This window comes from Gymnoscopelus braueri (assembly GCF_963280865.1).
Source record: "Gymnoscopelus braueri genome assembly, chromosome: 1".
NCBI classification, from domain to species: Eukaryota; Metazoa; Chordata; class Actinopteri; order Myctophiformes; family Myctophidae; genus Gymnoscopelus; species Gymnoscopelus braueri.
This window is the reverse complement of record NC_137603.1, coordinates 39,686,556-39,699,710: the sequence shown is the minus strand read 5'-3', so window position 1 is coordinate 39,699,710 and position 13,155 is coordinate 39,686,556. Positions and strand designations below refer to the sequence as shown.

Here is a 13,155-nt window from a genome sequence, read left to right as displayed (position 1 = left end):
GTGGTTAAACTCAGAGGTAGAACAGCACCTGTCTTTTCATCTGTGACTCACAGCTCAAGGCATGGAGAGAGGTAGCGGATGGGAGGCGGTAAGTGAAGGCCGGCTTCCGCTGCGACGGCAATCAGAAAATCTTTTGGCGCTCCTGACTCAACCTGGCTCATCATCACTTGGCTCGCCCGCTGTGCAGACAATGGAAATTAGGATAAAAGGGACTCAATTAAATGCCTCACCCTACCTAACTCCAGGAAAATGGGAAGATCAAGGGGGAGGGAAAAAAATACTGTCTCCCCTTTTTTCTCATCTCATTTTGTTTGTTCTATTGTGAAGAGGAATAAGCAAGACAGGATGTTTAAAATGTGCCTCTATGTTGTTGTGAGGTTTGACTACTCTGTAGCCAAGCTTGGCATCTCTTCTTCAGCTTTAATTTCCACATTACTCAGAAAGCAGAAAGCCTGTATCTGCTGAGTATCTGTCTGAATCGAATGGCGATCGCTTCAGCAGTAATTATGGTTTAATGTTTAATGTTTTTCCTTACTCTCTCCTCGCTACCTCTTTTTCTCTCCATCTCACTATTTCACTGTCTCGTGACTGTATATCTCTCCCCATCTCACTTTGCTTCTATTCATGTGTATTAATCTCCCTATCTTTCTGTGTCTGTCCGTTTGTCTGTCTGTGGTCCTAGGTTAAGGACATAGTGGGCTATGACATTCTTGGTCACTGTTACTTCACGGAGGACGGTCCCGAGGAGAGGAACACCTTCGACCATTGCCTGGGCCTGATGATCAGAGCGGGGACTCTGCTGCCCTCGGACCGAGACAGCAAGATGTGCCGTGACATCACAGACGGAGCTTACCCAGGATATGTGCCAAACCCTCGGCAAGACTGCAGGTGCGTCCGTGTGTCCCTTGCGCACTTGCAAGTCCAATTTATTTGCACAAACAAAACAGACAACGAACAATTAAAATAGACACACTCGTCTCTATGCCCTCTAGCACACCTGCTCAGAAATTGCCGTTTGACGAGTGTCTGTGACGGTTGTTGTTGTTGTTGTTTTTTTTTGGGGGGGGGGGCGTTCAAAACTGATTGACCGTTAAGAAATCACATTGGACTCGGTGGGCAAAGACTTTCACACAAGAGAAGAAAATGTATAATAAGGATGTGCACTGGTGCATAAAATGTGATTGATAATGCATGATAGCGCCCCTCGGCTAAAACTCACTCACAAGATGAAGTGCCCCTGTAATGCATAATGGAGTTAATTCGTAACAACTAGCAGATGGAGTTAGATGGGGCGTTTTCTGCATTCATATGAATGTGTTGTTCAGCAGAGGGTTGGCCTAAATGCAATTTACTCACTTATGTACATAGATGCATGCAAATTCCTCTTTCTCTCTTAAACACACCCGCACACACACACACACACACACCCACACACGCTTTTGCACCCAGAGGTGCTGGCCTCTTTGCCACACTGCAGTCCTCCTTTATTAGACAGGGTTGCATATTTAATGCACAAAAATGCAGCCCATTCAGAATATAAAGCACTTTAATCCACGCTGTATGGCTTTCTATCATGCTGCTTTCTTCACCCTCTACCACAGAGGTTACAGGGTGCATAATGGTGTTGACTTGCATTGATAAGGAATGTTTCTCCTGCTCCTCAGCAGTGGGATATTAAACATTGCAGTAGGTTGTAGTTCCCCCCCCCCTCCCCTCCCCTCTCCTCTCCTTCCCTCTCCTCTCCTCTCCTCTCCTCTCCTCTCCTCTCCTCTCCTCTCCTCTCCTCTCCTCTCCTCTCCTCTCCTCTCCGGTTCAGATTAATCTGATAATGACTGATAGTGGTGGTACACAACATGCTGTCCTGCTAATGAGTCTTTTTGTTAAATTCCTCCAGATCATTGTATTCCCTAAATTATTTCCACTGCCGGCCCCAGTGTATTTGTATGTATGAAAAAGAACACTTCCATTTAATCAAGCACCATTATGCTAACAATGTCACTGGCAATAATTCAAGATTTGCTGTGATTAATTTCCAGTAAGATTGTTGCAGTCCCTCCGGGCTCCGCCCCCTCCCCCTCCCCCCCCACCAACCCCTTCATCCCCGTTAACCCGTTAAGAGCGGGAACGCATCGGTGTCATTTTTAGAGTTCTTTGGCTATTCAAAAATAGAAGATCTACAAGCTCATAGCGCTGCACCGTGTGCCGTGCTATGAGCTTGAAAATGTGTGCAAATCTTTGAATATATATATATTTTTAAAGCGAACATTTGTAGCTCAAATCTGTGCCACAAATGTCTTCAATGTCTTCCACAAAAGTTCTCAAACTTTTTTCATATCAAGGACCCCCAAAATGTATTTGGCTGCGGACCCCCATCTCAAAATGTTTTGTTCCAGGGAACCCCCAGAAGCAAAGATTTGAGTTAAAAAAATAATCGTAAAAAAATTATATATATTCAATGATTCGCACAAATATTCACGATTTTTCAAAAATAGCAGATCTACAAGCTCATATTTTTTGAATAGCCAAAGAAATCTTAAAATGACACAGATGCATTCTCCCGGTCTTAATGGGTTAAAATGCTGTGAACGTGTTGAATTTGAATGTGAGAGAACAATACATTTCTGCCATATTTAGTAGTGCCAACAGTGTGGGCTGTGTGGAGAGGATGAGCGGTGAATTGTCATTTAAAAAGACCCAGATGAATTAAGCATGGGCTTGAATTTTTATTTCATTTATAGACATCCCCCCTTGAAGTCCAAGTGTCCCTCAGTGCAGGCGTGTGTGGGCGTGTGTGGGCGTGTGTGTATTTGTGGCCTTGAGGATGTGCCTGTCATTGCCAAAATGAATCCCATCCAAGCTCTGTCTCCCCCGTGGAAGACATGCCAGCCGGTCGTGTTTCCAAGGCATGCATACATTCTAAATTCTAAAGAAAAGACGTTATACCGCTTACAAGGGCCATGTACAAATGCAAATCATACACACTTGCATTGAAAACATACGCTTGAGCACGCACACGCACACGCACACGCACTCGCACACACACACACACACACACACACACACACACACACACACACACACACACACACACCAAATGTGACCAGTAAAGATGTACTTTTACAAGGCCCACCATCACTGCTTTATTGCACCAACACACTCGATTCCGCCAAGCAGCAAATTGCTTCTCACTTGGAGCCATTCACCCTGACATCTGGAGTTTGATTATCAGATCTAAATTCAGTAAACTGCTAAGTGGATTGCTGTGCATGTGTGTGTTTGTGTGTGTGTGTGTGTGTGTGTGTGTGTGTGTGTGTGTGTGTGTGTGTGTGTGTGTGTGTGTGTGTGTGTGTGTGTGTGTGTGTGTGTGTGTGTGTGTGTGTGTGTGTGTGTGTGTTTATCTCCTTGCGTGTGCGTGTATGTGCATCTCTGTGTGTGTGTGTCCAAGTCTGTCCGAGTGTGCATGGGTTTGGTACAATGCACAGATTATGGAAAGCTAGTTTATTCTCCCCATCTGGGCTGTGAGGGGGCATTAAAGGAGGTGTTCACCCAAAAAATGACTTATTTTCTATCAATTGTCTATCAATGAAGCCTTGAATCCATGGATTCATTTTTGTTTTTGTCGCATTCTTAAGCTAATAATTTGATTCCCGTCTCCTACCGGCTAATGTATCCGGTAGGAGACACAAAGTAGATTATTTGTGTCTCCTACCGGAAATACACACGGTCATCAAATTATTGTCTTAGGAATGCCACAAAAACAAAAATAAATCCATGAAATCAAGGCTTCATGGGGTGTGTAATTGATAGAAAATAAGTCATTTTTTGGGTGAACTCCTCCTTTAACCTGTAAGCAGAGCAACAGGGGGGTCGAGAGAGAGAGACGGGAACAAACAATAGAAAAGGCAAGAGAAGTTAGACCATTATAATTGGCGAGGCTCAGGCTGTAGCGGCACATACACACAGCTGCTGTGTGAATTCATTCATAAACCTATGATCCTTGCAAAAGTGAAATGACTTTCACACTTCGACACTGCACATACGTATGTAGAAAATGTAATTTCTACAGCCTTCTGGAGCAAGTAGAAATATGACATTCACACACGCGCATGCACACACGCACACACACACACTAGGCAGAGTAGGTAATTGCCTAGGGCGCCATGAGGGGGGCACCCACCAAGCCTAGATTTGTTAAAAAAAATAAAAAAAATGAAAAATATATATTTGTATATTTGTTTTATAGAACACATCATCATCATCTGTTTTTACATCTGGAGACCCCTGTCCAGGACAGGCTTCAGACGCCCCTCCTCAGTAAACTAAAAAAAATTGGTGTTAGGAACCCGTTGCGACCGCATGCCCCTGCTGACGTCCCAGGCAGTAAAAAGAACTCTCGAATTTGTACGTTTTAAGTATTTGAAAAACTAAAAGTTAGGTGCGCCCCATCAATGGAGGGGGCGGCCATAGCTGAGTGGTTAGTGAGCCCGCCTAGGGAGCCAGAGGCCCTGGTTGCCCCAGGTACGATTCCAGGCCACGCCAGCATATGTGTCGATGAAATGAAATTTGTCCCTGAGCAAGACTCTTAACCCCTAATTGCTCACAGGCCCTCATTGGAAACAAGCCCGCAAGGACTTTCATGAACGTCCTGTTAAAAGGAATTATCAATGCACCCCTCTCTTTCATTCGTTTTGGGTTTCGCCCAGCCATGTGTATTCAGACGGCTCTGCTTTCAGTTTCAACAACAGTGTGGCAGAATCAGAAGATTTTTACTGTGTTCTACCTTCTCGGCTTTTCACTCTCTGTGGCAACACGGAGGATGTACAGTATATACAGGTTTCTTGTTTACAAACAACTTTAAAAGAAACACGCACAGCTGAGATTAATAAACTGTTTGATTAGAGTCAGCTAGAGCCATGAGCTGCAGTATGTGACGGTGAATCAGTGATCACGTTACCTCAAGTGTCTCAAACTAAAGATATTAAGACCTTTGTTGCTAGAAGGATGCATTTCAGATAATGTAAAGAGTGCTGCGTTCATCCCAAACAGAAACCTGTTAATTGCAATGGTACAGTACAGTATAACATACTGTACATACTGTAGGCATGCGTGCAACAGCAACCCATGTGAATGGCAACGAGCCAACGACATGCACAATACTGTCAGCACAGCACATAAGTCACATTTCTTTGACTTAAACTTTCAGAGGTCTTTTAACTCCAGTTGGTTGCCTAGCTAACTTCAGCTAATGTAGCTAATGTATGGTTCTAGCCAATGTATAACACTGTAGCATCTACAGTATACAGCATTAGCTCTTCACAGTAACATTGTTGCTGTCGGTCAAAAACCTTGTATCTCCACATTTCTTCTTTTTTTTCTCCATAAATTAATGACCTATTTCTTACATTTCTGATCATGAACAATCCAGCTTTCTCTGCTCATAAGCTTGCCATGGCTTCAAGCTCTGCAATTTGTTTCTGCATAGTTTCCACCACAATAGGCTTTTGAACCTTTTGAAAATTTGACATGTAATTCTCTTTTAGTACTTTGAATAGTTTACCTGACAGGTGTCTCGCCTCCACTGCTCGCAAAGTGCTTCCAAACATTGTATGGCCTTAATTGAGCAATTTGACCTGCTGTGGTACACGTCACAGGCAAAAGACTGACAAAAGACACTGACAAAGTAGAATAAACCATTCAATTAAAATGGTAATGGAGATCAGCAATTTTAGATAATCACATATATAGTGGGGAGGAAATCATAAGGTCTTGACTCGATGAAAAACACTAATTATGATTCTGGAAAGTTATAAACTTGTTGAAGTTAGAGTTCTCCTCCTAACACTATAGACCAGAGCTAGTTGCCTCTCTCTCTCTCTCTCTCTCTCTCTCTCTCTCTCTCTCTCTCTCTCTCTCTTTCTGCGTGCATGACAGGAGATTACTCTTATTGAAAATAAAACACCATGCTATCTACTTAGCTAACGCCCAATTCATTCATATTAATTAGTAATATAGTTTTGTTTTCAATGTAGCTTTTGTATTTTGCATGATATCCTAGTTATTTGTATTTTTGAAATAGCCTTATTTAGGCTATATTATTATTAATAAATAGGCTTGGGGGGGGGGGCAGGTGAAATCACCAAATTGCTCAGGGCCAGCACTGCACACACACACACACACACACACACACACACACACACACACACACACACACACACACACACACACACACACACACACACACGTTTGTATTACTATTCATTTGCATTACATTTCAGAACGGCAATTTTATGAATGCAATTTTTTTATGTTTTGGGAATTTTTAACCATACGCATCGCCATACGCATTACTCTGCAACTTGTTATGAGCTTAAAGATCGTCTATTTTCGGTGCATGACACCGGTGCACAACTAAGTATCAATCAGGCTTAACTCTAACCCGTAACCTCTAAATGCTTAATCCCAATCCTTACCACAACCTGAATATTTTCCTAATTGCAAGCCTAAATCTACAAACCTTTTTTAACGATAAATAAAAATAACCATTGCTTTTGTGAGCACCAGAAAAATGGTCACCACAATGTCAGCATTTGACAGATGTCTGGCATCTGTCAAATTCTACTACTAATACTCGTGGGGACATTTGGCCCTCACAAGTACACACACATGCACACGCGCGCGTACATACACACACACAGCCTGTCAGTTTGTCATTGTGTGCCTACTGTCTGGGGGGGTGTTTTTGTACTCATCCATGCATGCACGCCAGACATGCTGAAAGACGCCTAACATGATTGGACTTCAAACACGATGGAAGTATGCAGCTCCCCACGCACCACTCTACTGTGCACACACAGACCCCCATTCACCGGTCTTGGACATTGCATGCAAGCGTCTACCTCCGCCTTCACTCTCTTGACAGCCAGCAGTCAAAATATTATGCGAGTTTGTGGCTGCAGCCTTTGTCTGGGGATATTGTGTCCTGTACTGTATGTGAGTACAGCTGTTTAGGACACGATGAAAGTGATGCACACATGGGGGAGTAATTCAGCATGTTAGACAGCCACGAGGGCACACTCAACTGTTCATGCTCAATTTGAAATAGTTTGTGGTTGTAGTTTATGCTCCACAGTCAGTTCAGTTATTTCATGTGTATTTCTTAATCACTGGCATCCCTATCTTGGAATAATTTAAGAAATAGATTTATTATTTAAAAACATTGTTTTTGGCATGGTGTTGTGAGCTTGTAAATTGGCACACAGTTTTCTCATGCAACAAACCTCCTTGGAGTTTAATTGAATTAAATTGAATTGAATTGATTGGCTGTTTTCACTATTTGTGGTAGGTACGATGAAGTATATAGGGCTTACGCGGTTAATAAACAAATCAGGCATCACGTGATCACTACAAGTCCTACGTGATATTTTTTTGATCATGTGTTTTTAATCATAAGTAAAAGTAATTCAGGGAATGTTGCTGAGAAAGCATGCACTTTTTCATCAACGCCCCTGTTGCTCAAGTACATCAGGATGTATTGTTCAATGTCTTAATGTACAATGTACTACTGCTCCAGTTTGCTCTCTGAACTACTTGTATCACACTTGTGTGCGCTAAATCATGACAAATCATTACTGGAATCCAGTCATCCCTAATTAATTAAGCCACCTGATGACAACCAAAGACAACAATTAAGACCCTTTGTCAACATTGTCTCGTGGCTTAAAGATTACAGGATAAGGATAAGGATAATTCCTTTTAACAGGACGTTCATGAAAGTTCTTGCGGGCTTGTTTCCAAGGAGGGCCTGTGAGCAATTAGGGGTTAAGAGTCTTGCTCAGGGACAAATTCATCGACACATATGCTGGCGTGGCCTGGAATCGTACCTGGGGCAACCAGGGCCTCTGGCTCCCTAGGCGGGCTCACTAACCACTCAGCTATGGCCGCCCCTTACAACTTGATTTCTGATCAAGCTGAAAAACGAAATCACTGCAAAAAAAAAAATGTTACAGAATCTTGTAGAATCTTTCTCCCTCTGGCCAAATAAAGACAGTAATACATCACAAAGGCTTAAATGTAAATGATTAACAAGTGCCTGGGAGCGTATAAGCCTGTTTGAATTATTATACTGTAGCTTGTACAGCCTTAGCATGTGCAACCCTGTTGTGTTCATCGCATTCAGGCCCCGAGTACAGGCTTTTCTATTGCCGCAAACCAATTCCACCATCCATATATCACACTGTCAACCTGGTAATTTTCGCCAACAGATGAGGAGAGAGTGTCTGCCCATTCCCATCGTATCTCTCCTTACCTTCCCATCACCCTCTGATGAAAACACACATTAACTGGCCTGGGGGTGATTGGGTCTTGATTGGGGCTGGTTGAGACCTTGATTACAACAGAGCTGATTCATTTTATAAATTGAGGCAGAGATGGAGTTGTAGATTAGTGTTTAGTGTGTTTTTCCGATGAGAGAATAGAGTATAAGAGAGAGAGAGAGAGAGAATACAAGACATAAAGAGATCTAGAGAGACTGGGAGAGAGACAGCACTGACAGTGTATGGATACTGTATGTGTAAGAGTATTTAGGCCAGTGGCCATATGTACTGTATGAAGAGTGTAACTTACACAAAATGATGCTGAGCAAAAATCAACGCAGAGATCTGTATTTATGAAAAGGAAACCTGACATGAGAAGGTGCGTACCTCTCCATGTACTGTGCAGGTGCTAGGTGTATGCCGAGATTATTTAGGCAACAAAGAGTTGTGAGAAGAGATTATACAGAAACAATTACAAATGTAATGTGTTTTTTTATTTAGAGGGTGTGGGTGTCTATTTATGTGGTTGTGATGCACAGTTCTTGAGTTTGACCTGGCAAAGAACAAAGGCTCAAAATGTCAAAAAAAATCTAGTACATGGATCATATAGTGTGCAGGTTCTAGCATTGGAGCATATGAGTGTGCAGGTTCTGTTCTTTTCTTTTCTTGTTATCTAACACCCAGTACCCTGACAAGTGAAGTATTGAAGTGAAGTATTTTTTCAACTCCACTCTCTCTCCCCCCCCTTGTCTGTCTGTCTGTCTGTCTGTCTGTCTGTCTGTCTGTCTGTCTGTCTGTCTGTCTGTCTGTCTGTCTGTCTGTCTGTCTGTCTGTCTATCTTTCTATCTATCTCCCTATCTTCCTCTATCAGTGCAACTTCAACTTTCTGGATCGCCAACCCCAATAACAACCTCATCAACTGTGCTGCTGCGGGCTCAGAGGTGAGTTTCTCGCTGCCCCCATTCTCTCCTCTCTCTCTCCAGGTGAAGGTCTGTCTCATTATCACGTTGCCAGGTCAGATTAATGGCTGTATGGTTCTATTAGTGTCTGAATCAAGCAGACAACACATAGAGGCTGGCCGCCACGGTTCACCATGATAGAGTGCCAATTATTATCATAATGCTGGGATTTCATGGGAAACGTCAGAGGGATACAGAGCGTAATTTATCCTCAAGGATATACAAGCAGGCAACTTTATGTCAAAAGATAATAACTTTCCTCATTTGCATACCTGGGAGGAACAATGCAAAACAGGCAATTGACGTGGACAGTGTCTCTAATTCTCTTGGATGTGTGTGTGTGTGTGTGTGTGTGTGCGTGTGTGCGTGTGTGCGTGTGTGTGTGTGTGTGTGTGTGTGTGCGTGTGTGCGTGTGTGCGTGTGCGTGTGCGTGTGCGTGTGCGTGTGCGTGTGCGTGTGCGCGTGTGCGTGTGTGTGTGTGTGTGTGCTCCAGGAAACAGGATTCTGGTTCCTCTTCCACCATGTGCCCACTGGGCCCTCTGAGGGGCTGTACTCCCCTGGACGCACCGAGCACACACCTATGGGCCAGTTCACCAACAACAGGGCCCACTCTAACTACAGGGTGAGAGGAACATGGGGTAGAGCAGTGGTTCCCAACCTTTTATGGATCACTTGAAAAACTTTAACCCATTTAATAGAGATGGCAATGAGCGGAATGAGAAAAAAGGAGGGAACAGAGAGAGAGAGAGAGAGAGAGAGAGAGGAAAAATGAAGGGAGGGAAGCGATGGCGAGGAAGAGAGGGAGGGAGGGAGGGAGGGAAGCAGAGGCGCCTCAGGGCGCAAACCGCGCTCTGCAGACTGACCTCAGAGAGAGATTTATTGGTCGCTTGTGGAAAGGGGAAGTGTTATCGTTGATCTCTCTCCTCTTCTCCTTCCTCCCCACAATGATCTCTTCGTTGCTGTCGGGGCAGAAAGAAACCTCCTATCTCCATATTTCAACTTTTACGTTTTTTTTCGTAAATTAATGCCCTACTTCGTCATACTGCAGTGTCTCACAAAAGTAGTAAAAAAAATAGCTAGATCTACAAGCTAAGTTGTGAGCTTGTAGATCGCAGTGAAAGTGAAAGTGGTTAAGTCTGTCTGTGGGGTTTTATGATTTTTCTTTACCAATACAAAAGTATTATAAATAACTACATTGGATCCATTAATTGGAACACAGGTTATTTTATCCCATTTCCTGAAAAGTATCAATTTTGGACATACAAGGTTTCCACCCGACAGCAACGTGTCTGTCTCTCTCGTCTCCCGCCCTCTGTCCCCTCTGCTCGTTGCTAGTGTTTTTTTTGTTTCTCTAATGATTTGAACCATCGTAACGGAGGCGTACTGTAAAACCATGTCAGGTTGTCTGTGTTTGGGAGGACCACTGATTGGGACAATCAGGGCACAGCTGCCTCATGCATTAACCCATTCAATCCGCGAACGCATCTCTGTCATTTCAGATTTCTCTGGCTATTCAAAAATAACAGATCTACAAGCTCATAGCGCGGCACCGAGTGCCGCGCTATGAGCTTGTAGATCTGTTCTATTTTAGAAAAACATTTTTAGTCAAATATTTTGTTCCATGGACCCCCAGAAGCAAAGGTTTGACTTACAAATGTTCACTTTAAAAAATATACGTACTCTGCGTTCCCGGATTGAATGGGTTAAAATCTCTCACTTGAACGAGATTAATTCATCGGCTGTCGACGCGGTAATCAGTCATTTAATCAGGCGTCAAGATGAGGTTAATTTACATTTACGTAGGAACACAGCTTGCAAACAATACATGACTGCAACCATCATACACAACTTATTGCTACAACATCATTTAAGTGCATGTTTACACTTTCACAAATTACGACCCATAATGATCTCACCGATTCCCCACGTCAGTCAACAGGGGTCAATCAACAGAGGTCATAATAACCCAAAGTTTAATTAGTGAATAATCAAAGACACACATGAATAAGAACATTGTGATGTCATACAGTAATTCAATGAATTTTGCTGCTTCATCGGCTATTGGGTGCTAAAAGCACATGCTTGTGTCTAATGTGCCTGCGGCCGGGAGGAAGGGCGGGCATCTGGTTCTGTCGTCACCTTTTACCCGCCTCTCAGTTTTATGGACAAAAAGTCAGAGAGGGAGGAGTGTTCATTGCGAGATGACAGGCGTGGCGTACTAACGTCATGTAACATCTCAAATCCCATCTTTGTGTGTGAGAGGGTGCACACACTGTATTTTGGCATGAGTTGTGCAAAAGCAATAAATGCTGATTAATGTGCTTTCTTTGTTGCTCAACTTGAAATATTTGATATGAGTTTCTCATTGTTCCAGGCTGGGATGATCCTTGACAATGGAGTGAAGACCACTCAGGCTAATGACAAGGACAAGAGACCCTTCCTCTCTTTAGTAGGAGCCAGGTCAGGGTCCCTGTCATCCACTATTATATACTCTGTTAGCACTGGGGGCTGAAATAATGTCTCATTCTAAATACATATATCCCATTCTAATATAACTTAACTAGCTTTGGTTTGTTGCCTTCCTGTGTTGAGATGTTTAGTGCTGCTGTGGCGTCTCCTCACCCTCTGTTGGTTTCTTGCGTGTGTACGTGTGTACGTGTGTAGGTATGGACCTCACCAAGATGCAGATCCATTCAAACCGAGAGTACCTGCTCTCATCCACCATTTTGTAGCCTATAAAAATCAGGACCATGGAGCCTGGCTGAGAGGAGGGGATGTTTGGCTGGATGACTGCCAGTGAGTACTACAATGATGGATGGATGGATGGATGGATGGATGGATGGATGGATGGATGGATGGATGGATGGATGGATGGATGGATGGGTGGATGGATGGGTGGGTGGTTGGATGGATGGATGGATGGATTCTTACAGCCTCACATCACAGCAGATGTGATGGTCACAGAACCAAAGTGGTTGAACTGAATTCAAAATTGCAAGCAAACTACCTACAAAACATTATCTGACTTATCAGTTACTTAGTTAGTTAAAAATGTACAAGCTTGTTCGCGGAACAGTCATCCTCCCTACTTTGAGGAAAACATCAAAGGGTTAGGTAACCTTCATGGAGTTTTTCTTCAGCTTAATGGATTTTGTTGCATGAGAGTATGAAACTGAGAAAACAGCCAGCACTCAATAAATGTCCTTTTCACATAGTTTTGTTTACCTCACCCAGACAGAGCAACGGACGCGTTTCAACCTAATAGGTCTTCCTCAGCGCTGTCGGAAGAACAACGCTGAGGAAGACCTATTAGGTTGAAATTAGGTTGAAACGCCTCTGTTGCTCCATCTGGCTGAGGTAAATAAATAATAAATGTGAAAAGGACATTTATTGAATGCTGGCTTTTTTCTCAGTTTGATCATTTGTTGGGCCGTACACCTTGAGACCTTTGTTTAATCTGGAGTGTTGCGGGCATTCTGCTTTGCAGTGCTTTCTCCTCGGATGAGCATATGGACAGCTTTGTAAAAATGCATCAGAAATACTGAATCTTTTACACATAACACTTTAATGACTTAAATTACTGATATTATCCTCTACCTTTCATTGAAGATTAAGCTTAATGGAGAGAAGCTGCTGATTAATTGCTTTAATTTCATATTTTCTCTGGTAAGGACAGGTGTCTCAAAAATACCCTGGAATATGGCCTGACTGTGTAGACCAGTTGTTCTCAAAGAGGGTTCCATGGGGTCTGCAGAAAAATAATTTAATTTCACTATTATTTCACCATCTAGACATTAGCCCACTGTTATGTCACCACCTTCAGTATACTATAAACAGTTGCAGAATGCTGTATTAAATCTAATCCCACAACACAAATCTTCTCT

The 13,155-nt window shown here is 43.0% G+C and overlaps 1 protein-coding gene across 1 annotated transcript in view; it reads left to right on the top strand.

Moving 5' to 3' along the window:
- cemip (cell migration inducing hyaluronidase 1) overlaps positions 1 to 13,155 on the top strand; it is a 140,461-nt gene that overhangs the window by 110,284 nt on the left and 17,022 nt on the right. The window contains 5 exon segments of the mRNA XM_080429234.1: positions 683 to 888; positions 9,184 to 9,253; positions 9,765 to 9,893; positions 11,646 to 11,731; positions 11,936 to 12,067. Of these exon segments, the coding sequence (XP_080285360.1) occupies positions 683 to 888; positions 9,184 to 9,253; positions 9,765 to 9,893; positions 11,646 to 11,731; positions 11,936 to 12,067 (623 nt within the window).